The 27,378-nt window shown below is 40.3% G+C and overlaps 1 protein-coding gene across 4 annotated transcripts in view; it reads right to left on the minus strand.

The window, feature by feature from the left end:
* Positions 1-1,124: 1,124 nt before the first annotated feature.
* The window catches only part of LOC124290624 (cadherin-23-like), a 49,085-nt gene continuing 22,831 nt past the window's right edge, over positions 1,125-27,378 (minus strand). For all 4 annotated transcript variants that reach the window (XM_046727391.1, XM_046727393.1, XM_046727394.1 and 1 more), the window contains exons 4-26: positions 26,792-26,919; positions 22,627-22,686; positions 22,121-22,207; positions 21,687-21,788; positions 21,311-21,430; positions 21,093-21,191; positions 20,091-20,184; positions 19,060-19,169; positions 18,027-18,200; positions 14,383-14,517; positions 13,799-13,969; positions 13,454-13,623; positions 12,771-12,888; positions 10,946-11,010; positions 9,745-9,838; positions 8,996-9,127; positions 7,926-7,984; positions 7,649-7,784; positions 7,472-7,563; positions 7,006-7,080; positions 5,834-5,890; positions 4,837-5,010; positions 1,125-3,316 (exon numbers count right to left, since the gene is read on the minus strand). In XM_046727391.1, coding sequence (XP_046583347.1) covers positions 2,332-3,316; positions 4,837-5,010; positions 5,834-5,890; positions 7,006-7,080; positions 7,472-7,563; positions 7,649-7,784; positions 7,926-7,984; positions 8,996-9,127; positions 9,745-9,838; positions 10,946-11,010; positions 12,771-12,888; positions 13,454-13,623; positions 13,799-13,969; positions 14,383-14,517; positions 18,027-18,200; positions 19,060-19,169; positions 20,091-20,184; positions 21,093-21,191; positions 21,311-21,430; positions 21,687-21,788; positions 22,121-22,207; positions 22,627-22,686; positions 26,792-26,919 — 3,437 coding nt within the window. In that variant the 3' untranslated portion in view covers positions 1,125-2,331. The remainder of the gene's footprint in view (positions 3,317-4,836; positions 5,011-5,833; positions 5,891-7,005; positions 7,081-7,471; positions 7,564-7,648; positions 7,785-7,925; positions 7,985-8,995; positions 9,128-9,744; positions 9,839-10,945; positions 11,011-12,770; positions 12,889-13,453; positions 13,624-13,798; positions 13,970-14,382; positions 14,518-18,026; positions 18,201-19,059; positions 19,170-20,090; positions 20,185-21,092; positions 21,192-21,310; positions 21,431-21,686; positions 21,789-22,120; positions 22,208-22,626; positions 22,687-26,791; positions 26,920-27,378) is intronic.

Here is a 27,378-nt window from a genome sequence, read left to right on the forward strand (position 1 = left end):
AATAAAACCCATCCCGCTTGAAGTCTGTTATACAGACCCTGAAACAAATATATCCATGAAAGTCAACACTATTTGGCGAGTCTAGATTACTGATGTTATAGGAATGAAGACAGTCTCTCGGTTCCTGTTTCGTATATTTTATCAAGATTGTCTCAGAGAAATAATTTCTAGGGTTGGGTATTGCCAAAGTTTTCGTATTGCGATATATTGTGATAAATGTTGGCGTATTGCAATATGTATTGCAATATATTGTGAAAGTACAACACATGGGTTAAGGTAAATAAATTACTGTTTCCTTTCTCTTGAAACAATTCCACTGGCCACTGTGAGGACTCATATGTGATTGTACAAGAGATAAATTGAACAAGTTTGGATCTCGAGTAAAAGCGTTTGCAGCGGCGTCCGCCATTTTGGTTTGCCCGTACCAATCTATTTTTTATATATATGGTTTAAAAGTCACGCAAATGCAATTAAATGAACATTAAACATTTTCAAAACTGTTAATGTATAATAATATAAAGGAAATACAAATGTTACTATTAGTTTTGACTACATCACGAAAATTACCGATCGTATCGGGTGAACCGGTTCGCGGAAAGTGTACCGCAATATATCGTATTGTGAAGTTCGAATTGCAATATACCGGTTAACCGGTATTATTGACCACCCTTAATGCAAACAATAACTCTAACCTTGATGAAAACAGCACGCACTCCACAAAAACACCCTGGTGTTAAGCAGTCTGCAGTTGCTATATTACTCAAAAGAAGTCTAAGATCATTTGACAGTTAAATGTCAGGGCTATGCAACATGACACTAACTATAGTCATATGAACATATCGGAAGTCCTTTAACTTCATTTGAATAGTGTACATTTCGGAATGGATAGATAATTCACAACCTTGATACCGAGTTTCAGTGCAGTGATAAATAACGCTAAGGATGGAATGCAATATGGAGAAACACCGATATATTGCATATGGAATCCATCATCTTCATGTGACATTGATTTGTCAACAACTGAGCGTCACAAATCTTATCAGGTTGCAGCCACGCAGTTTCAATAATCATTTGATTCACTCGTTAGCGCACTATCTTTAGAGTTCCGAACAATTAAAGCCATCACGTGTAAAACATTTTGTATTTTGAAAAACGATTGGGCAGATATAGGAAAGCTATGAGAATCTCGTTTTGGACTTCGAGGGTAATTGTAGTATCCAGTCAACCATCGTTCTGTCGAAGGTTAAGGGACCCACAGCTCGAGCTATTAGAAGTTCGACACAACCGTGTTTGACTGTACTCTGTACGATGTTTGACTTACACTGTACGGTGTTTGACTTACACTGTACGATGTTTGACTTACACTGTACGGTGTTTGACTTACACTGTACGATGTTTAACGTACACTGTACGGTGTTTGACTGTACGCTGGTCTAATGGACAGTGATCCGACTGAAAAATGACAGCAATGACCCACCAGGTTATCGGGCCAAGCTACCGCATATATACTCACGTAGACATTGTACGATAGAACTGAACATGAGGTCAACCGCCCTATGTTAATATACATGACAATTTAATGTAAAACTCCTATCTGGTTGACATGGGTGTGGTGCAAACCTAAGCCCATCTTACCTGCCACAGTTCGGCGACTGAAGCTTCGTCTTTTCAGATGTAAAAGAAAGCGCTTTTCTCCTATGGCCCGCTTCGTGTATTTATGTGTGTATTATCATTTCCTTACCTACAATGGTTATGACTGTGAAATGCGTCCAGAATCTGACCAGAATCACGATGGGATAGTACAGTATACATGCCAAGATACATAGCATCAGCAGTTCTGGCATAACTGTAAGCTTATAACTAGGGTACAGTGGAAGCATCTGGTTTGGCAACACATATATTTGGCATGATGTGTAGTTAGGGATGAGGTGATCTTGTTGATGACTGGTGAATGTCATTCTGGCAGTCTTTGTTCATTGTGTTGACCAGACAGTCTATCAGACATGACATCAATATAAAGACGCGTGTCTTTAACTGTTATGTCTGCAACAGTGGTAAAGACTATACTGCAATGCAATACTGATTCTCCAATACTCTGTATGGTATACGTGTATACTCATGTATAACAACTTTAGTGTATATGGAGATATTCACAAAATACCGTCATAATGAAATGATTACTTAATGTAAAATAGTATAGTTCATTGCAAACAGACGCAAAGTCATACCTCAGAAGGTACTCCTGTTACCATCTCTAAGGTAACAACAATCACTGCAACAGGTTACATACGGAATCAGTTTTATAGATATTTCCGGCAACCACCGTTGTCTTCACAAGGAAGTCATTATAAATGTGCCGTCATCTTCATCAATGTCTTCAGCTGGGTTTTGTATCTCCTCGAATGGGCGGTCACTTTTCGTTGTGTGGTCTTCCTCGTCCGTCTCCGCCCCCTCTGTCCCTCCACCAACTACGTCAGATTCCACAGCGTCCTCGTCCTTTGGGTCAGGGATGACTTGAACTCGGACTTCGCTGAATCTCACTTTCTTCGCGTAGTCTGGTTCGGGTTCATCTTCTGCCTCGTACGGTTCTTCATCTTCAGGATCAGATTTCCTCACCCGAGGAGGGGTCGGTGGAGGAGGGGGAAATCCGTCACTGCTATCTTCATCATCTTCCACAGCCTCATTCTCGTATACGTCCGCAGGAGCTTCATCCTCTACGTCCCGAGGATCTTCATCATGTATGTCCCGTGGTGGTGGAATGTTAGGTTCCTGGAGTGGTTCAAGAATGGGATCCGCCTCATGGGATGGTACCGTCTCGTCCTTCTCATCATCTTGGTCAACATCTTCATCTTCAATTGACATAAGGGCAGTTTGAGTTTCTGGTTCTTTCTCTTTAACCACTACTGCATAGTCTGGATTTGCTATCTCTTCTTCCCCATCCCCATAGTCAGGGTTTGGATGACTCTGAGTTTCCACATGTTCTGGTTCCGGGGTTTCCTCTGAACTGAGGTCAACAATGACACCCTCCGTTATCTCACGCCTCTCTGCTTCCTCCTCGATGTGGGTGTACTGAGTTACCGTATCCTGATTCTCGTCTCCAGCCCTGTTGTCATTGTTGTTATCATCCTCGACAAAGCCTTCGTTGACGACTGGGACAGCGTCGCCGTTGGGTTGTTGTGCCGCCCCCAGCAGCTCCTGAGTGGAACCAGTCTGACTATGGACAGACTGCCTATCCCCGACGGTTTCTTCTTCCACTGCCTGGGTCTCGTAGATGGTGCCTTGTTTGGACAGGTTCCTCACTAGACGCTCATGGTGTCTGGAACATACACGTCGGTAATTAACCACATAGGCGCTACATGCAACTCAAAACAATTCCAAAGTAGGTAGTACAGACGCTGCTTTGGAGTATTCATCGTAAATCAACTTAGTCTATTCCTCTGCCATTACATGTCATTTCACCTACGCGCACCTAAAATCACAATGAATGTGAATTGGATTCCAAACGGTTATTGGATTCGGAACTAAGGGACATAACTCTTCACACCTCTTGGTGACCAATGTAGTGATATGCTTTAAACATTATCTGAAAACTTTCAACTTTATCTCTTCTAATGTTATGTTAACATGATTATAATCGTAGGTGTGCGGTGCTCGAGAAAAGTAATCAATGTTCCCTTGCCCCAATATTTGGCTCCAATATGGCATATCGTTCACTTCAACATGCTATAGGGTTCAATTCAAAGGGCAATACCAAAGTACAGACTGACCACCGGATATGTCTAGTGGATAAATACGTTAAATCAAACATATGTGTCGCCTTTAAATCCTTTTTTGTTAGACTGTCTGCTTTTTATTAAATGAGCATGATGTTGTTACTTTTTCCAACAAAATTGTGGTTGCTTGATGTTTGAGTCCACTTTGTTAAGCAGCAGATCCTGTCATCCCATTCTTCATGGTTATCGAGTACAGTGTCTCACAATTGCACACATGATGTTGGGTGTGAGTAGATCTGATCATAGACCTGGTCCACGTCGTTCTGAATCTATGCTACAACCACTGAATGAAATACGCTTGTGTTGTCCAAAAAGGCAAAGGTTGTTGGCAGACCAGTTCCTGTTAGGCATTGTCCGCTAAGACATTTTGAATAGGGCACATAAGTAGGTCACGGCACTTCGCGAGACCTTAGTACTTCCGGTGACAAACAATGTTTCATACCTTTTCAAATGGTATCATGGTTGTTAGTTGACATTAAGGAACCGATAATCCTTGCAGGAATAACAACTTTCCCATTCCCAAATTAGCCAACTATTACGACAGTCAAACATGAATGTACTCTTGGTCCGGTCTAGTAAAGTCATATTTGGCGGTCACGCAATTTGGAACCACAACTGGTTCTTCAATATGCGTTTGTCACCGGAAATCTGGTACCGGAAGTAAGCTGGGCCCCGTCTCGCATATCGCAAGTTGGGCCGGGAACCAGCTAAGTATCGGAAGTAGCGCCTCGCTAGACTACAGTCCTACAACAGGCCTCAAAGTGAATGATATGATCGCATACAATAAGAACACCCTAATTCAGTGTATCAGTATAATTTTCACAGCTATTTTTCTGAATCTGTTCCTGAGATTAGTCCAGTCTGGTTATTTGCACTTACGTTCTATATATATATTTCATCCTATCGTTATTACGTTTATGAGATACCTTTAAAACATGCATATGGGCTGCGTGAACATATATAACAGATAAACGTCTTAGATGGCCGATTGTTTTTGTTTCCGAGTTTTTTACTGTAATGTTTATCAGCGTCCTTGCGGTTCCTTTCGTTATTACATACTTACCGATGACGTTTTCGGTTTATATGAACAATAACGATGATAACGATGACAGAGATGACGGCGACGACAATAGCGGCGGCGAGGAGAGCGATGAAGGGAGTCGTGAAGACCTCTTCAGACTTGTTCTGGTAGGGGGAGAACAGAGCCAGTACTCTGTCGTAGTTGCTGTTCACCTTCCTGGACAACAAGGGCACGGTTCTCATAACACACCTTCATTTTCGGAAACACGTGGTCTTAACAAATCTCAACTCCATGAGGAACATGTGAATTGAATGACGTTAGTGTACAGGGACACCTCTCCAGCTGGACCACCTTCCCTACGGTGTACCGGTTAAGGCAATATGACATTGGTTTGGCTGAAAACACACACGCACACGCACACGCACACGCACACGCACACGCACATGCACGCCCTTTGGAGAGAACTATTCTAAGTTGGATAACCTGTGACCAATTCTTTTCATGAATGAATAAAATATGTTTCAATCAAACAGCACACAAACGCACACGCACACGCATAAATAATTATGGACACGAGAAAGGGACTATACATAAATCCAAATCAGCAGTTCTAGCAAATTTTAGACTAAATAATTAAAAGCACATTATGTTTTTGTTAACAGCATCAACTTTATTGATGATAACAGTAATAACACACAAACTACGTCTAGGAGTCTCATTAGTATTATTAGAAAGTTGAAATATGTACTTGAAATTGTCAAAGTGAATTATACCCGTTTAACAATATAGGTCACTGTTGGGGATGTTGCTAAAGAGATGCTTATATTTACCGCAATTGATTTTACATATTTATTGAAAAGATTGACTATAATTTCTACTGGACTAGATTCAAACCCCTGTGCCTCCTCTAAAAGGGTCTGGAATTTCGTCTGTGTGAATGTCAGGGTTCGGGTAAACACATTTGTGTAAACGTGGTATGAAGATTTAATCCTGTTTGTCTAGCCCAGTTATAGGCTGTCTGTATGGCAGATATACTCACGCTGTCAGGTCATCTCGATGGACTGTCGCCTCTTTAGCAGTCAGTCGGAAATAGGAGCTACAACAACACGTGAAGTTGAACACATCACACAGATGCAACTAATATTGATACTAGTAGCAGGAAGTTCTTGTAACATCAGTTTCTCTTGCAGAATTGGTTTAGAATTGGTCTCCAACAACCCATGCTTGTCGTAAAAGGCGACTAATGGGATCGGGTGGTCTGGCTCGCTGACATGGTTTGACACATTCCATCGTATCCCAATTGCGTAAGAACAATGCTCATACTGTTGATCACTGGATTTTCTGGTCCAGACTCGATTGGTGTGTTGACTGCCGCCATATAGCTAGAATATTGCTGCGTGTGGCGTTAAACAACAAACAAGCAACTCTTGTATTACCAGGTATGGCGCTACACTTAACGGTCATGTAGTGTTATACCACAGTAAGTAATATACAGCAATGGAAAGAAACGCAACTAATCAAGGCAAAGTGGTGTGTGTTCGATGGTGAGACTGTCATCCTGGTCAGTTGTGTGTTCTGCTGATACCAATGTGCCTGCTAATGGAAGAGTGAGTGAGTGAGTTAAGCTTTACGCCGCACTCAGCAATATTAAAGCTATACGGCGGCGGTCTGTAAATAATCGAGTCTTGACCAGACAATCCAGTGATCAACAGCATGAGCATCGATCTGCGCAACTGGGAACCGATGACATGCGTTAACCAAGTCAGCGAGCCTGACCACCTGATCCCGTTAGTCGCCTCTTACGACAAGCATAGTCGCCTTTTGTGGCAAGAATGGTTTGCTGAAGACCTGTTCTACCCCGGATCTTGAAAGCCATTACTCAATCCTGAAATGTCACTTCCCATGTCTCTTACGTGACGTTACAATTCTAACATCGCTTTATTGACATTATCTCAAAACACAGCTGGTTATAAACAAAATTCATATTCACTTTAGGACTCTTTTGCATGTTTTCAAAAGCAAACATCAATCTATGGGTCTCTGTTCACCATCGTATCACATTTTACGTAATTCGCTTTCTGTTGTTACTGAGTACAGTTACGTTTTATCATGAAGGGTTGTACATAACTAAGGCCAGTGTTGATAGCATGGGTAAAGATTCCAATGAGTGTAAGTACTTCGATGGCGACGATTAGAGGGTAGCTAACTTACCTTGCTCCGTTGTCTACATCCGCGCTCTGGATGTTGCCAATATCGATGCTGATGTTCAGAATGGCAGATATTTGCCTTGAAAGAAAATTACACGTTTGACATTACTTGAATATATATCATGTTCTTTATACTATACCCGCCTTTCTCTGCTAAATCATTAGCATCATTAGCATAATAAATAGTATATCCATGCCTTACATCAAAATATTTAACGACAACATTAATAGTGCCTGGCTAGCTATTATTGAAACGTTCGTAGCCCTAAGAACTTCTTAAGCCCATTCTTAACACATTGGCTACGATCAAAGTTAAGAATCCTTAGGGCTACGAATGCTTCGAAAACATAGGGCCCTAGCTCTGACATCAAGATGCAATGTACACCCAGCCCTTTGTTCTCCTCGATGCTTGTTCATCAGTCTTTCCATCTACATCTCCTCATCCCTACCCCCTGCTACTTCAGACTCACCCCGCAAGCGAGTCTTTATCTTTCTCAATGTCCCCCTTCTCCGCCGGTGCGTGGAACATGGCGTATGCATTCTGTGCACCAGCAATAACAACCTACAAGGCAAACATTGGCAACTATAGACATAGAATTGTCACTGGCTAAGAACACCGTCGACATTTATTAAGTAGTAGTAATCACCTCGACAGCAGTTGTAGTCTTCAGAGGGAAAACCCCACCGTCCGTTGCGACAACCAGCACCTCAGTTGGCGATTCTGGCACAATTTTGAACGTTATTGTCCCCGTGTTTCCCTCGATGTCAAACTGCATGGAAGATCTGCCAATCAAACAGAACGTCACATTACATCCCACAGGAAGATACCGTCTAAATACACGCTACCTGCGTAATGCTAGAATATTTTATGAAATATATATTAATATTATTAGCATGTTGTTAGTAGTACTAGGTGATACCTACTCTGTGCCCTGGATGCCGAAGGTTACTACTCCATTGATGCCTTCATCAAGGTCGTACGCCTGGAAGTAGGGGAGATCATCATTATATGATTATAACTATCCCCAGGTTTCATTTTCCCTATATATTCTAGCATAAATTTTCTTCGTACCTTTAGGTCAAGGTTTTTAGGCCTGGTACACGACCACTGCATTTATTTCAACTACTACCACTACTACTGCTACCACTACTACCACTACTACTGCTACCACTACTACTCCTACTACTGCTACTACTACTACTACCACTCCCTCCTCTACTCCTCCTCTACTACTACTACTACTACCACTACTACTGCTACTACTACTACTACTACTACCTACTGCTACTCCTACTACTACTACCTACTACTACTACCACTACCTACTACCACTACTACTACTACTACTACTACTACCACTACTGCTACTACTGCTACTACTACTACTACTACTCACTACTACTCCTACCACTACCTCCTCACTACTCACTACTACTGCTACTACTACTACTACTACTACTACTACTACCACTACTACTACTACTACTACTACTACTACTACTACTACTACTACTACTACTACTACTACTACTACTACTACTACTACTACTACTACTACTACTACTACTACTACTACTCTAGCAGTTGCTGCAGCTACAAGGCCATCACTACAATAGTTTAACGCCACACTCAACTACTTGTTCCAGTTATATGACGGCGGTTTGTAAATAATCAAGTCTGTAAGACAGAATGAGAATGAGCATCATGCGATGAAAACCGTCAAACAAGATCAACCTGACCACGCGACAAGTGTCAATTGCTAGTCAACCTTCGACGTATAACAAATAGCGTTCATTACCCAAATATAGACATACTAAAGTCTGTTGAGAAGATGAGTAAGCTTTTTAATAATAAAATGTAAAAGCATGTTTTAAATGTGTTCTATATATTGTTTTCCCAAACAGTTAGTTAAACACAGCAATGTTACAGTTGCCAGGGAGGTCATTCAGCTATATCAATCTATGACAGGTCTATGACGCTTCACATCACTCACTCTAACCACGCCCAATACGTCTCCAATTTTAGCGTCGACGGAGACGCTGAAACTGTAGTCTGACATGTTGAAGATTGGGGCGTTGTCGTTCACGTCAAGGACGACGACGTGGAGGGTGATATTGGCTTCAATCTGAAAGGAGAGGTTCCAAAACTTTACTTCGGTCGACTAACATGAGTACACAGCATACATAGTCAGGCAAGGATGTCTCAACATGAATCATGTTTATAAGATGTTAAGTTATTACTTCTATTTCGCAATAAATCTACATTAAGGGATGATGTGATGTGATGTGAAGAACGGTTCAGTACGGCCCATTTGATATTATACACTTTGGGGGTTGGGGTTGGTTGGGGTTGGTTGGGGTTGGTGATGATGAAACCTGGGATTTAATCGGACAAAGCACAGTGCCCTAACTTGCTTGAGAACAATAATTATGCTTGAAAATGAATGAACCAGTCATCCACAAAATAATGTATAGCTGCTAGTGTTTAAAATAATAATTGCCTTATGTTTTCAATTTAAAAAATAATTAACTGGTTTTTAATCTGCAGCGGAAAGGAAACACCTAGTCCACATATAGAATCCCCTACCCATTCCCTGAAACCGTCAAATCCCACATGTACATACAGCGTTCATTCAAGATGCACTTCATTTGAGAGCGCCCAGCAAGTCCTTTTTTGCACACACACCCCCTCTCCCTGTATCCCCCTACTCTACCACAGTGCCCCGCCACCCCAACTACCTACCGTAGTTCCTGTCATGACGTCGATGACGAGGGTGTAGCTGGTGGTGTTCTCGCGGTCGATGTCGGCGGCGGTCACTACTTGCTGGACATGGTCTCTGGGGGTGGCAACCATACCATACAATGCAGTATTCAGTGTGTCACGTAACGGGATATTTTATATCTATCAATTATTCATGAAAACATGCATACACCATGTTTCCATCCTTCTTCCAGGTATATGCTTACCAAAAATAATGATGAAGTGTATCGTAAACATTTCTACTGTTACCTACAGTTTCGGATAGATTTGGAAAACTATGTCAGAACATTTAGGGTAAATGTTCAGAAACTGTTGGTGCAAGGTGCATTAATACGACGGCTTATACCGGACCTTGTATCTTATTAACCAGCCAATTTAACGAATATTCACCAGTAACATTCCCAGTTATGTTTGCATCGTGTGTTAGATTCACCCAGAAAGATGTTATTGTTTGTGTAGGTTCAAATGATCCGTAAACCGATCTAACTTTATTTGCTTGTAATGAGTTTAGACACTGTAAAAGCTTCTTTGATTGGCATTCTAGAAGCTGGGAAGTACAAAATAGACACACGTTACGCATAACAACTTCCTTATTACAGGAGTGTGTCGTTTCCATACCGTTGTCAAGCAGGAAGATCATTCCTATAGATTGTTTACATTGTAAAAGCTGATTACGCATAATGATGGGTTTTGTGGCCCACAGCTTATAAACGATACATTCTCACTCATCTTATCAATATAACTCAAGTTTGTCAAGTATTCAGCAATTTTTCGGTGATTTGTAAATATTCCAACCTGGACCACTCAATCCGGAGATCAACATCATGAACATCGATCTACACAACTGGGATACGATGACATGTGTCAACCAAGTCAGCGAGCCTGACAACCCGATCCCGATAGTCACCTCTTACGACAAGCATGGGTTACTGAAGACCAATTCAATCCGGGTATACGTAAATATGAAACGAAAAGTTTGGATAAATGGTAGGCTTTTACACTAATAAAACGATATGCATTGCCCGCACTGTAGTTAATCTGTTAGCACCGGGTTGAATCGCTCAGTAATCTTCTACGAAAGATGTCAAGATGGCGTATGGAATGACGGGTACATGTCCGCAGATCGATGTCGCCATACCTACCATGTCACATCAACAAGACTGGCAGTGTACACATCACTTACTGTTCGACGATCTTGAAGGTGTTCATGTGAGTGGTGAGTTGTAGGCGATACCCGCTGTACGCGATCTGTAAGGAGAAGAGAGCTTTTAACCCGGCTTAAAAGCATGGCGTCATTCGCTAGAGGATTAGAGAACTGTTATAACATAATACACGTTCAAGCGGGGAAGGTGATTGGGAAATAAATATTGTGTTCAGGATTATTGCAATTATATGGCGACAAGTACGAGGGGCGATCAAAAAGTATGTAGAATCACCAAGAAAACGATACAAATGCAGTTATTTTTATGTTGTTGTTTTTCTACATATTATCTGTCAAGCTCAAGCAATTTGGTTTTGTATATGTTCCAGTTTCACGATCCTCATTTTGTTTGACCATTTCTCTTGGTACCCTCAAAAACCGCAAAATCTACAATAAATGCATCAAAAACTCCAGAAAATATAATTTGCCAGAAATATTTTGTGTGTTTGAGATTGATAGAAGTCCCCTAGAATCACACTTAGATATTAAAGTTCATAAAAAAGCAATTTGAAATTACAATCGCTTGTTAAAGTGACTCCTCCCTTTATGTTGACTGAAAGAGCTTGTTTTGGAGACACTACCCATCCCCCTTTCAGATGACGTAATCATAAGGGGATAGCGTATTCTAATGTTTTCACTTATTCATACATGATGCCAAGGGTTCAAACTAAATACTGAATGGTCACACAAGTGTCAGCTGACAATATATTGTAAACAGTGCAAGCTTGAATATCTGGACACAATGTTTTTGAAAGATTAAAATTGGGGTGTCCTTAAAAAATAACCACAGACTAAATATAAATCAGGCAATCTAAATCTTTGACTGTTGATCATGACGGGAAGTCATCCAATACTATACTGAACATATTTTAAAGGACATTATCAGAGGGCATACAGTTATCCAAGAAGTATCAAAAGACAAATCGTTTTTCATTTTCTGCAATTTTGTTAGAAATATTATACCCCAATGTTTGTGATGACAAATATCTGGTTAGCCACATTACCCACACATGTGAAATTTTGGATATGGCTTTACTAACGATTCCTTCAAAATAAAATGGAAGCTCTTCAACATTGGACATCGAGAGGCTACGTACTTTTGATCGACCCTCGTACGTGTAACAGCTTGTGATTGCGTGCGTGCGTGGGTGGGTTGGCGGGTGCGTGAGTGCGCGTGTGCGTGCGTGCGTGTGTCTGCTTGTACTAGTCCGGACTAACATCAATATCATAGTGATGGGCCCTGTTCCACAAGGCGATGTTAGCGTCACGACAACTGAATTCCAGTGTTAAAGTATGGGGGTTACGATCGCCTATTTCTAAGATGGCTTTGAGATACCATGCCAACACCAGCCATGTGAGATGCCATAGTGAGACCCCACGGAGACACAGAACACGGACACCGAGTTATGTCTCAAGTGCCAACACTTAACGTCCTTTGTATGACTTGTCCCGGATCTAATGTCCTAACTGCCCTTCTCCGGGCAGCTCCAGACCATGAGATGGTTTGGAGATACGGTTATATCTTAATGCATGTAATAAACGTAAAAAACATCTCTTCTCTTAACTGCATCATCATCGTCATTATCGTCGTCATCATCATCATCATCATCATCATCATCATCATCATCATCATCATCATCCATCACCTTGTTATGTGATATAGTAAGAATATCGCCAAATCATTCTTAATACAATATGTAATATAATTTGAAAAGTCACCCGTTGTCTTTAATGATTAACATGGCCAATGAAAAATCGGCAACAATTTTAACATATTTTATTCCAAACACCCAGGAGCACTACGTACCGGTATGGTGTAGACTATTGTACCAGCGGCGACGTTTTCTGTAACGTTAACAGTCCTCTTGGAGGAGGTGACGTTTTGGTCGGGGAACGTCACGGTTATCAGCTCGCTGCTGCAGCGACTGCAGTAAAAGGGCATTAATACGAGACACCGTTGTTAAGGAAAGATACACGGAAGGTCTTTACACTTTACGATACCGCCAAGTGAAACGATGATACTGCTTATGCAAGCATCTAAGTCTACAAATTAAAAATCAATAGTAAGAATTTATACAAGAATAGTCTACAAAAACGTTATTTTTTGCTAGTGGTGATAAATTTCAATTCCGCCAACAGGGCCATCCATATTTTATAATGTGACTCCCGTCTCAGCCTCAAACTGCAGAAGAGAGAAAAACACAAATCAAATTTGCATTAATTATGAAACTTATTTTATGAATTTATAAAATATTAGTCACTTGGGAACATTGTTTTAACAAATGTGGATGAAGAAAGATCGAGTTTTTGTTTTTCAGAGGATAAAGTTTGCAAAGCGAGAAGAAAACTTGAGGTAAAAAAACTTAATTACTTCACGTCGAAATGAAAATTCAGGGCGGGCTGGAGATGGGAAACACAGAATAAATATACGGACAGGGCAATCTAGACTAGCTGTTCTAGTGATGACACCGGGTGTTCGCGAATGGTTACCTGGATTGTCCATTATCACATGCTTGTACCAGGAACACCTCCTCGCGCTGATTGGCTACTGGGTTGACTTGAGTGATACTACCCGTTGTTTCGTTAACGGAAAAGTCGCTATGTTGGATGGAGTACGTGACACGGCCGTTATCACCGATGTCTTCGTCAGTAGCGGTAACCTCGAGAGCAAAAACAACAACCGATCAGAGTGAGTGAGAGAGAGAGAGAGAGAGTGTGTGTGTGTGTGAGAGAGAGAGAGAGAGAGAGAGAGAGAGAGAGAGAGAGAGAGAGAGAGAGAGAGAGAGAGAGAGAGAGAGAGAGAGAGAAACGTTAACAGATCCCTGCAACACTTACAGTTCCAATTTGTTCAGCGGCTTCATTATTCGACGAGAAACTGTAGGGTGCCCCGACAAACACTGGACTGTGGTCATTGATGTCCAGCAGAGTGATGTGCACTGTGGCTGTGCAGTCCGCCATGCAACTTGGACTCCCGGATGCTGGAGCAATCAGCTCAGTGGCGTTAACCTGTCGTGTGCATACAGATGAAACTAGTTTCCTACCAGTGGCAACATTTTGATGTTGGCTACTTTAGTCCTGAATGCTTTACTGAAGTCAATACATCCATCAATAAATCCTTATCCTTAAGGTGTCATTTCACCTGAGAAATAGCATGTGATAGCTCGTGTTGAACTGAATATAATATTGAAACATAAGCAAACTGTTTTAAATAGGACGAAGTTACCGATGATTGTGAAACTACTTCCGGGTCTATATTTACAGAAGGACCAGCCTACTTCAAGATGTCGCGGTTTATTCTGCCTCATCTTGCGCATCTTCTGTCAGACACAGATGTTAAACAATGCATCACCATACGGAAAATCCTTCAAATGCAACAGGTTATGCTGAGTATGGACAATCAAGAATGAAAATATACTGACGGTGACAGTAAAGGTGCTGTGAGTCTCCCTGTCGAGGAGGGTGGAGTTCCGGACCTGAAGGTAGCCGGTCTGGGGGTCAATGTTAAACACGTCGCTCTCAGGAACCAGGGTGTAGTTGAACAAGTTATTTGGGTCCTGCAATGTGCAACAAAGCAAGCATCAGTTAAATGTATCCGTAACTGTCCATACTAACCTGGGTCAGTGGTGTGGCCTAGTAGTTAAAGCGTTCGCTCGTCACACCGAAGACCCAGGTTCGATTCCCCAGATGGGCACAATGTGTGAAGCCCATTTCTGGTGTCCCTCGCTGTGATATTGATGGAATGCTAAAAGCGGCATAAAACTAATCTCACTCACTCACACATACTAACTCAAACACTTCCCCCAAATCAAGTCACAGTCACCAATGATGAGGCTGACAGCACCAAACCTGATTGACAACGGTACATATACCAAAAACGCCTCATCACAAAAGAATAAAGAAATTATCATCTATGAAGCGTCTTGCTGTTACGACAACCATACATCCTCCATAGACCATACCTACACTGTCCACAGTCCTCATCCAGTCTTTACTATACTGTCCACAGATTCCTAATCGCTCCTTCAGCCACGCTTACACTGTCCTTAAATGTCCATTAAACCACGCCTACATTACTGTCCACAGATTCATAACAGTCCATCAAACCACGCCTACATTACTGTCCACAGATTCATAACGGTCCATCAAACCACGTCTACATTACTGTCCACAGATACACGAAGGTCCATCAAACCACGTCTACATTACTGTCAATAGATTCATAACAGTCCATCAAACCACGCCTACATTACTGTCCACAGATACACGAAGGTCCATCAAACCACGCCTACATTACTGTCCACAGATACATAACGGTCCATCAATCCATGCCTACATTACTGTCAATAGATTCATAACTGTCCATCAAACCACGCCTACATTACTGTCCACAGATACATAAAGGTCCATCAAACCACGCCTACATTACTGTCCACAGATACATAACGGTCCATCAAACCACGCCTACATTACTGTCCACAGATTCATAACTGTCCATCAAACCACGCCTACATTACTGTCCACAGATACATAAAGGTCCATCAAACCACGCCTACATTACTGTTCACAGATTCATAACGGTCCATCAAACCACGCCTATATTACTCTCTACAGATTCATAACGGTCTATCAAACCACGTCTACATTACTGTCCACAGATTCATAAGGGTCCATCAAACCACGCCTACACTACTGTCAATAGATTCATAACAGTCCATCAAACCACGCCTACATTACTGTCCACAGATACATAACGGTCCATCAAACCATGTCCATTCTACACTACTGTGCCTACATTACTGTCAATAGATTCATAACAGTCCATCAAACCACGCCTACATTACTGTCCACAGATACATAACGGTCCATCAATCCATGCCTACACTACTGTCAATAGATTCATAACAGTCCATCAAACCACGCCTACATTACTGTCCACAGATTCATAACGGTCCATCAAACCACGCCTACATTACTGTCCACAGATTCATAACGGTCCATCAAACCACGCCTACATTAATGTCCACAGATTCATAACGGTCCATCAAACCACGCCTACATTACTGTCCACAGATTCATAACGGTCCATCAAACCACGCCTACATTACTGTCCACAGATTCATAACGGTCCATCAAACCACGCCTACATTACTGTCCACAGATTCATAACGGTCCATCAAACCACGCCTACATTACTGTCCACAGATTCATAACAGTCCATCAAACCACGCCTACATTAACTGTCCACAGATTCATAACGGTCCATCAATCCATGCCTACACTACTGTCCATAGATTCATAACAGTCCATCAAACCACGCCTACATTACTGTCCACAGATTCATAACGGTCCATCAAACCACGCCTACATTACTGTCCACAGATTCATAACGGTCCATCAAACCACGCCTACATTACTGTCCACAGATTCATAACAGTCCATCAAACCACGCCTACATTAATGTCCACAGATTCATAACGGTCCATCAAACCACGCCTACATTAATGTCCACAGATTCATAACGGTCCATCAAACCACGCCTACATTACTGTCCACAGATTCATAACGGTCCATCAAACCACGCCGCCTACATTAATGTCCACAGATTCATAATGGTCCATCAAACCACGCCTACATTACTGTCCACAGATTCATAACGGTCCATCAAACCACGCCTACATTACTGTCCATAGATTCATAACAGTCCATCAAACCACGCCTACATTACTGTCCACAGATTCATAACGGTCCATCAAACCACGCCTACATTACTGTCCACAGATTCATAACGGTCCATCAAACCACGCCTACATTAATGTCCACAGATTCATAACGGTCCATCAAACCACGCCTACATTACTGTCCACAGATACATAACGGTCCATCAATCCATGCCTACACTACTGTCAATAGATTCATAACAGTCCATCAAACCACGCCATTACTGTCCACAATAGATGTCCATCCAGTCCATACACTATGTCCACAGATTCATAACGGTCCATCAAACCACGCCTACATTACTGTCCACAGATTCATAACGGTCCATCAAACCACGTCTACATTACTGTCCACAGATTCATAACGGTCCATCAAACCACGCCTACATTAATGTCCACAGATTCATAACGGTCCATCAAACCACGTCTACATTAATGTCCACAGATTCATAACGGTCAATCAAACCACGCCTATATTAATGTCCACAGATACATAACGGTCAATCAATCCACGTCTACATTACTGTCCACAGATTCATAACGGTCCATCAAACCACGTCTACATTACTGTCCACAGATTCATAACGGTCCATCAATCCACGCCTACATTACTGTCCACAGATTCATAACGGTCCATCAAACCACGCCTACATTACTGTCCACAGATTCATAACGGTCCATCAAACCACGCCTACATTACTGTCCACAGATTCATAACGGTCCATCAATCCATGCCTACATTACTGTCCACAGAGCAACAGTCAATCAAACCACGCCTACACATTACTTCCACAGATTCATAACGGTCCATCAAACCACGTCTACATTACTGTCCACAGATTCATAACGGTCCATCAAACCACGCCTACATTAATGTCCACAGATTCATAACGGTCCATCAAACCACGTCTACATTAATGTCCACAGATTCATAACGGTCCATCAAACCACGCCTACATTACTGTCCACAGATTCATAACGGTCCATCAAGCCACGCCTACATTACTGTCCACAGATTCATAACGGTCCATCAAACCACGTCTACATTAATGTCCAAAGATTCATAACGGTCCATCAAACCACGTCTACATTAATGTCCACAGATTCATAACGGTCCATCAATCCACGTCTACATTAATGTCCACAGATTCATAACGGTCCATCAATCCATGCCTACATTCAGCAAACCACGCCTACATTAACGTCCACAGATTCCTACATTCAGCAAACCACGCTTATATAACGTCCTGAACTCTTTTACCTCTTTTTCAAACCACGTCTACATTAATGTCCACAGATTCAGAACAGTCCATCAAACCATGCCTACATCATCTCCCCAGACCTACCTTATCACCATCCCTGGCAGTGACGCTGATGATATTGGTACCGTCAACTGAATGCTCCTGGATAGATGCTGTGTAAGTTGTCGGGTCAAATGAAGGGCGGTTGTCATTTATATCTTGAACCAGAATCGACAGAGTTGCTGTGGCAGTACGTCGTTTATTATCAAGTTGACCTGCCTGAAAGATAGCAATCATATGTACCCAAGGATTTCGTTACTCGTTTTTTAAAACCCATCACACTTCGTGCAGTGAATAAAAGGTATGACCGTATAATGCAAGATATATATCAGTTATTGGCGAGCTCGTATAACATGTAGTGTCTTTATTTACTGTACTGTAGTGTAGGCCACAGGCCCATAACTACATCAATAGTTACAGGCTTTCCCTTTGGGGATGTATAACAGATACATATGAGATGTACAATCAGGAGGGTGCGGAACGTTTTGCATAGTAAATATACATAGCAGTATTTCTAATAACTTCAATATTTGCTCATGACATTAACATATTAAATCTATGTAAAGATGGATACTTGTAAAACGTTTCTGCAATATATCTAATCCTTAAGTCATCATGATAATCACACACTATTAAAAAAATGGTATTCAGTTTCAATACATTGTCTGTTACAATATTCACACATTCTCTTAGCAGGCTGCTCTTTATCTACCAGTATCAATCCTAATGTTATGCTATCCACATCTAAATCTTGCCATAGTTATCCTAAACTTGTTTATTTGTATACAACTGAGATACAATTCCCGCCTGAAACTAGGCTTAAAAAGAGCATACACGTTTGTTTTATGACTTTCACATATATAAGAGTGGCAGTTTTGCTCATAGCAAAATTGTCAAGATGTTGGAGTGATATTTTTACCGTCCAGAGTATAAACATTGAACATCACCAAGCTGACTAATATACCTCTTGTCAAGAGTGCCATGATGTTATGTTCTACCTCTATTGCACTACAATTACAGCTATTGCCTGCAGCGCATGAATATCTGTCTAACTCCCTGTTGTTTTCAATAGACTTACTTCCAGTATCACTGTGTATGTTGGATGTGTCTCTCTGTCCAGCTTCTGACCGAGCGACAGTAGCCCGGTGTCATTGTTGATGGTCAGATGATCCAATGGCGGAGAAGACACTAAAACAGTCAGGGATGATGTAATTATATGAACAACACTTCCCCGTTGTTTCGGTTGCAGATATTAACACTGAAACAACGTGTTATCATTCACCACGTGTATTGTTTGTCGTGTAAGCCCGAATTGCCAAACTGACCTACTGTTATATATATTTGAGGGTCTATGAAACCATATGACACCCTTTGTCCCATGTCTGTGGTATATATTCTGACCATGTCACACCAAGCAATAGTTGTGATGTACATGTGGGTGGTCAAACATGGGTGTATTTACTCTATAAATGACATTTAGAAGTGATCAACATAAAGGTGGCTCATGTGAGTGTCGCAACACCGACCTGTGAAATATGCTATTAGTACAATTTCTCGGGCTAAATACTCCAACAAAGGAGATGGTTTAGGTGATTATGGATGTCACGTTCTGTAAGGAATACGACGTTTAGGGGTGCATTCCTTCGCCTTCAGAAATACAATTTTCTTAATGAGTGAGTGAGTTTAGTTTTACGCCGCTTGTAGCAATATTCCAGCAACATCACGGCGGGGGACTCCAGAAATGGGCTTCACACATTGTACCCATGTGGGGAATCGAACCCGTGCCTTCGGCGTGATGAGCGAACGTTTTAACCACTAGGCCACCCCACTTTTTTAATGAAGAAGTGAGGATATACTCGTGTTCCTCATATCACAAGAGATGAGTTCCATACCACCCCACCCTCTTTACGCGTGTATTTAACCCGAAAACTTAGTGATAGCTTATTTTAATTCTGAGGTACGACACTCACAAAACTTGGTCCTGTTTCTCGATAAAAGTCATTACATACCATGTACGTTGAACGTCCTGTTAAAGCACCGAAATGGCAAGGTACAAACCATTACACTACGGTTTGCTATTATGCCCTTCCCTATGCTTGATATACTTACTGCGGATCCTGTATGCAAGAGGTGTATTGATACCGAGATCCTGGTCGAAGGCATGGACAGGTGGGGTCGAAGTCCTCGGTCGGGTATCGTTTTTCTGTCATCGGGAAATTTAACAGTGACATCAATGTAAATATTGTTCTTAATGTTTACCAGAATGGTAAATGCAAACAATATCCTAATATTTTGGGATTTCAAAAAATGTAATAAGCATTCGTTGTCTATTTAATATTCACACGAACAGCTGTAAAACATCCCAGTAACTTGTAAAGACTTGATCTTGTAAACACGCACACCAACATCACAGTATTTACAATGTACGTGTGACGCAACCCACACCGTTATATACTCTTACAAAAGTAGGGGAACAGTGTGCAAAATATCCACTGGCCCGCTAGCCCGTGGCTAATAAAAATCCAGTCGGGCTAGTAAATCTCCACAGTCACTAGCCCCACTGGCTAATCAATTTTCATGGGGTCATTTTGTAAATATGTCACTCTCTCCGACTTGTTATGTTATAATAAACTTTAAATCACACAAGATTATAGCCTGAAAAAAATGTTCATCATATTAGCAGCTTAATGATGGAACCGGTGTCTGCATTCAAATTTCGAACTAGTGAATTATTTTGTGGGCTAGTAACTTTCAGGCATAGCTAGCCCGACTGGCTAGCAAAATTCGGAAACTATTTCGCACACTGATCCTGACCTTACAATTTGGACAGGAAGTATAAGCGTCAGCAAACTTTTCAAAGACAGACATCTTAACACCATTTCTCTTTATCGCCACCCATAAACACAACGCATATCAAAGGATATAGCACCTGGCTATAGTGCTTTCATTATCGAGCTCATTCTGTATAGGGAATTTTCATTGTTAACTGTGACGCACTATGAAATGTCCTTGGCTTTAAACAATATTTTCTATTATTTTATAGCATGATCATTTTAAGAAAGAAAATACACATGAGTTGACAAAGTTTGACGGAGATTGTAAGTAACTTGCCTCTTCCTCTACTTCAAGGATGAACGTATCGTTTGTGAAAATAGGATCCTCGTCGTCAACGTCGCTAATGTTGAGCGTGAATTTTGCAGTTCCCATAATCTAAAAACAAAAAAATGAAAAGGGGAAATGAAAATATGGCGGTTTGTTAACTGATCTGTAAAGATGCATTTTATTATCATCAGACAAACAGTATAAATTTTATAACGATTTTTTCTTACCCCGCCAGAGGTCGCATTAACGATCACTGAGTGGCTGTTTTGTCCGCTCTCGTAATCAAAAGTGGTTATTGTAAACACCGTTCCTTTTATAACATCCCCAAAGTGTAGATAAGGGTTTGACTGGAAGTAAAATAGAAACAAACCGTACATAAGAAGTTTCATGAACACTGTAATGCATGTCACAAAGGCGCTTTAAATGTTTGTAAATGTTTACATGTTAGAATACGGAATGCTCTTTTATGATAGAGCGAGTGAGTGAGTGAGGTTTTTCATGGCGAAGAGATGCTTAAAAATACATTTTATGTGAATGTTTTACGAACTGGAAAACAACAAAGACAGAAAGTTTTGTTTATCGAAATTCGAATTACCGACTTACACTCATTAAATAGTACAGAGTCGCATGTGCACAGTCCTTGTCTACAGCACTGGTTTCGTCACTCCTACTGAAATCAAATACTTCCGTCCCAATTCCAGTTGTCTGTTAAAATAGAACACAGTAATTGTATGAATTACCTGATGTGTAAGTAATCGAAGGTTTAGAAGATTAGACTTCATCTGTTTTAATTACTGTATTTCAAACACATCTACGTATATAGATAGCCCATTTACAAAATAATAGGATTTAATCAAATCATACTACTGGAATAAAGTAACTGTACATTATTTGATTTTAGGTCATTTTATAATGCAAAAAGATAATAACATGATTTGTGGTGTTTTCCTTAATCACTGTTTAACTGCTGACATGGTAATATCAAAATTACTACTACCTGTTTACTACAACATGTTTGTCGTGTAGGGAACACTTACTTCAGGTATAGTGTGATTGAATTCTGGATATGGAAACTGGGGAGGATGTCTATCAATTGGGTTCATGTTGACGATGAATGTCACTGGCTGAAAGAGACAAAATACCACTGAAAGTTCATAGTATGTCATTTCCCTGCATCTTGTCAGGTAACGGTACATGTAACACCAATTTCTGAAGAATCTTTTATAAGGACCAGATGTTAACTAGGACGAAGTATGCCAAGGTATGGATATTTTCAATTTCCTATATCTTTACATCAAATGTTCCGGAAAAGTGATGTCATTTTGTCCTTCAACCCATACTGGTTCATGTACAAGTGGTTATTTATGCCACCCAGTTACTCTTAAAGCATTGCTCACTTTATATTCAGGTTAAAACCAATATAAATGATTTTACTCTCAGTGGCACTGTGATTTTGTTTGGATAGTTTCAGTAGAGGGTATCTTGAAAGACCTTCCATTAAAAAAACAGACCTTCTATTAGAATATATATCTTTAATATTTACCGAAGTTGCGATGCTTTCACATTCTACAGACAGAGATATAACCCGGTTGTTGCAGAGATACTGAAAAAATATGTTATTGTACATACATGGGTGTACATAGAGATTTTGGATCAAATGCAAAGATATCGAATCCGACAGCTACAATTATCCATTGAAATAATATTTTCTTGGAATGTATTCTGCTAGTGATCAAATTAATTAATGCGAACACGAAACGAAAGTGAAAAATGCGAGGGTATTGTTATAGCAGCGCTAATCCCGGAGCAATAGAGCATTTTGTCTTTATCTGCACGTGGAGCATTTTGTCTTTATCTGCACGTGGAGCATTTTGTCTTTATCTGCACGTGGAGCATTTTGTCTTTATCTGCACGTGGAGCATTTTGTCTTTATCTGCACGTGGAGCATTTTGTCTTTATCTGCACGTGGAGCATTTTGTCTTTATGTCGCAGGTGTATTTTAGTGTAAATATCGTATTTTAATCATATTATTATTCTCTCCTTTTAGCTATGTTATTTCTAGGCAGTTTAAGGTTTAAGCTTTAGAGCTTGGCCTGTCTCACTAATTGCCCAAGCCATGACGCTTCTCGGCTGATTGGTCTCATTAACTCCATGCACAATTTCACTCATTCTGCACTGACTCTTTGCCATGTAAAGACAGCTTGGACAGACACAGTGTGACATTAAGGTTAGTATTCATTTAATTAAAGTAATATTGCATTTAATCCTTGCAGTATGTATATAATAAACGTATATCTATTTACTATCATTTAAATAGGTATTATATTGTATAGCATGTAAGTGTGCTAAATGTATTTATGCTAGCTTTTCAAGCCTAGGCTATAAACATAAATAAGTATCACTAATATATTCTTATCTTTACTATCCCTTTCACTGAATGTGTGAGTTGAGAGAATGTGTTTTAATATAAGTTGCTATGTTTTAACTGTGATAACTATCAGTGTATATTATTTATCATCTAATATTATTTGCAGCAGATAAGTCCCCATCCATAAGTCTGGTGCTGTGCCCGATTGTTGTACACCCTTGTACCACCCACAGGGTATGTGTATATGCATAATTTATATATCCATGTATTTGTATATAGTACCATCACGTAATGCGTGGTGACGAATCATGTGTACTTTATCATTACGACTAATGCGTAATGGTGTATTATAATCTATCTTCTGTGTATTACATTGTATGCATGTATTATCATTACGTTATTCATAATGCTGTAATTTCATAATACCCATATTCCATATGTGTTGTAAATAATGGTATTCATGCTTTGAGTATTATTGATAATTGTCCATATGTATTAACCCGTGTATGGAATTATATGTATCTTGTATGAATTGTGTGAGATGTATATAATATTATTATATTTATTGTTACAGGGTGTCGTTTAACATTCAGCAAGACCTATGAAATAAACAACCCCACACCCCAGCAGAGTGTTGGTAGTCTATGGCCACGTTGACCCTGCTATATTTATCTGCACGTGGAGCATTTTGTCTTTATCTGCACGTGGAGCATTTTGTCTTTATCTGCACGTGGAGCATTTTGTCTTTATCTGCACGTGGAGCATTTTGTCTTTATCTGCACGTGGAGCATTTTGTCTTTATCTGCACGTGGAGCATTTTGTCTTCATGGATTGGTTGCAAACTTGACCCATACCCACGCACATGATCAGGGATCGATCAGGAAACAACAATGAGCAGATACAGAAACAACAATGGACAGATAAAGATACAACAATGGACAGATACAGAAACAACAATGGACAGATAAAGATACAACAATGGACAGATAAAGAAACAAATTCGGCAGATGAAGAGACAACAATGGACAGATAAAGGGACATCAATGGACAGATAAAGAGACAACATTTGACAGATAAAGAGACAACAATGGACAGATGAAGAGACAACAATGGACAGATAAAGAGACAACATTTGACAGATAATGAGACAACATTTGACAGATAAAGAGACAACAATGGACAGATTAAGAGACAACAATGGACAGATAAAGAGACAACATTTAACAGATAATGAGACAACAATGGACAGATAAAGAGACAACATTTAACAGATAATGAGACAACATTTGACAGATAAAGAGACAACAATGGACAGATAAAGAGACAACAATGGACAGATAATGAGACAACAATGGACAGATAAAGAGACAACAATGGACAGATAAAGAGACAACAATGGACAGATAAAGAAACACATTCGGCAGATGAAGAGACAACAATGGACAGATAAAGAGACAATGGACAGATAAAGAGACTACAATGGACAGATAAAGAGACAACAATGGACAGATAAAGATGAAGAGACAACAATGGACAGATGAAGAGACAACGAAGGACAGTTAAAGAGACAACAATGGACAGATAAAGAAACATTCGACAGATGAAGAGACAACAATGGACAGAAAGAGACAACAATGGACAGATAAAGAGACAACAATGGACAGATAAAGAGACAACAATGGACAGATTAAGAAACACATTCGGCAGATGAAGAGACAACAATGGACAGATAAAGAGACAACAATGGACAGATAAAGAGACTACAATGGACAGATAAAGAGACAACAATGGACAGATGAAGAGACAACGAAGGACAGTTAAAGAGGCAACAATGGACAGATAAAGAAACATTCGGCAGATGAGGAGACAACAATGGACAGAAAGAGACAACAATGGACAGATAAAGAGACAACAATGGACAGATAAAGAAACACATTCGGCAGATGAAGAGACTACAATGGACAGATAAAGAGACAACAATGGACAGATAAAGAGACTACAATGGACAGATAAAGAAACACATTCGGCAGATGAAGAGACAACAATGGACACACGAAGAGACAACGAAGGACAGTTAAAGAGACAACAATGGACAGATAAAGAAACATTCGGCAGATGAAGAGACAACAATGGACAGAAAGAGACAACAATGGACAGATAAAGAGACAACAATGGACAGATAAAGAGACAACAATGGACAGATAAAGAAACACATTCGGCAGATGAAGAGACAACAATGGACAGATGAAGAGACAACGAATGGCAGTTAAAGAGACAACGAATGACAGTTAAAGAGACAACATTTGACAGATAATGAGACAACATTTTACAGATAAAGAGACAACAATGGACAGATAAAGAAACACATTCGGCAGATGAAGAGACAACAATGGACAGATGAAGAGACAACGAAGGACAGTTAAAGAGACAGCATTTGGCAGATAAAGAGACAGCATTTGGCAGATAAAGACAACAATGGACAGGTAAAGAGACCGTGGCATTGCCTTGGATATATTGTCATGTCAATGATGCCAAGGGGATAAATAATTGAGGTTATAAATGATAATACAATTTGCGATCAGGTTGTGCATGTGTTTTCTACATAGAAGATGGCCCTTGGAATGAAATGTTTATCGGACAATAGCTGTGCTCAGTCAGTCGCTATGGCTGTATCTTCAGAGAATGAGGAAAACGTTTCAGCTGAAGCCATCTGGATTTCACTCTTGATGGACTTCCGCGCTGATATTATCTTTGTGAAGTACGGGTGTACGACATTTAGGCGAGTAGCTGTTTCCATTTTGCTGATCTATTTCTGTGTTTATGCACAAACATGAACCGGTTTTCTACCCACTTGAGACCAAGAAATGGTTAAATATTTCGATCTTTGCATTATTCCGAGTGGCAAAAACCACCTACGAATCGATACGACGTCATCTTTCACATTGTTAACTTTCCCTTTATGTTCAGCAATATTCAAGCATCTCCACGATTCACATCTTTGGAGGTACAATCCAGCATGTTCTATCTTCGAACATTTCAAAGAGCGTCATAAGTTTATTGCTCAAAGAAGACAATGATAAAGTCCTAAGTGAAGCTTTCACACAGGTTTATTGGTGGACCTGTGAACGTTTCAAATTCTAAGCATCGGTGACAAAAATGAGGTCCTTAGCAATTCCCTAATTTGAATATATGTTCAAATGGTGTTGCCTTTTAGGTGAATTGAGTTAACTTTGCAGGTGTTTGGTTATGTGACAGTGAGTCACATGCTCATGACATAGTGTTAATCGTACAATGGATGCTTCGAGCTGAAATGATAATCATTCTTATGCTTGACATTTACCTCATCCTTGCTCATGTCCAAGTCCTTCTCTGCATAAAGCGTGTTGTTTGAAATGCTGAAGTACCCTCCGTTAGGTTCCGATGCCAGCCAGATATCTTCAGTGACAGTGAAGTTATAAACAGCATCACCTGCAGCAGAAATTACCATCAATATTTCGGCTGGTAGGACAAATAACTAGGGCTGAAACGATGCATCGAAATATTGATGGATTGCAATTGTTGAGTCCCCGATAGCAGTTAATCGATGGTAGATCTATCGATGCATCGATAGTATGTGTGACTATCGGTAGTTTAATAATTGACATACGTTGATAAAATATGCAGCGCAAAACACAGGGATGTTTGGGTGCAGACTTGCAGCTTCATTTTACATAACTGTTTACTTGATCTGGGTTTCAAGTTTCTTGTCAGTTGTTAAAAGAGACTGAAACTACTTCATCTTGTTTTTATTACATATACATTCATTTGGGAAATGATTTCAAATGACACAATTTCCTAGGAGAGAAAAATCCCTATTGCAATACTATTATCGCTTTCGCAATAGTATGTTGCAATAGACTATCGCAATAGGTGTTTCCCCCTCAATAG

This window comes from Haliotis rubra, unplaced genomic scaffold (genome assembly GCF_003918875.1).
Source record: "Haliotis rubra isolate DU_JTF1 unplaced genomic scaffold, ASM391887v1 Scf47, whole genome shotgun sequence".
NCBI classification, from domain to species: Eukaryota; Metazoa; Mollusca; class Gastropoda; order Lepetellida; family Haliotidae; genus Haliotis; species Haliotis rubra.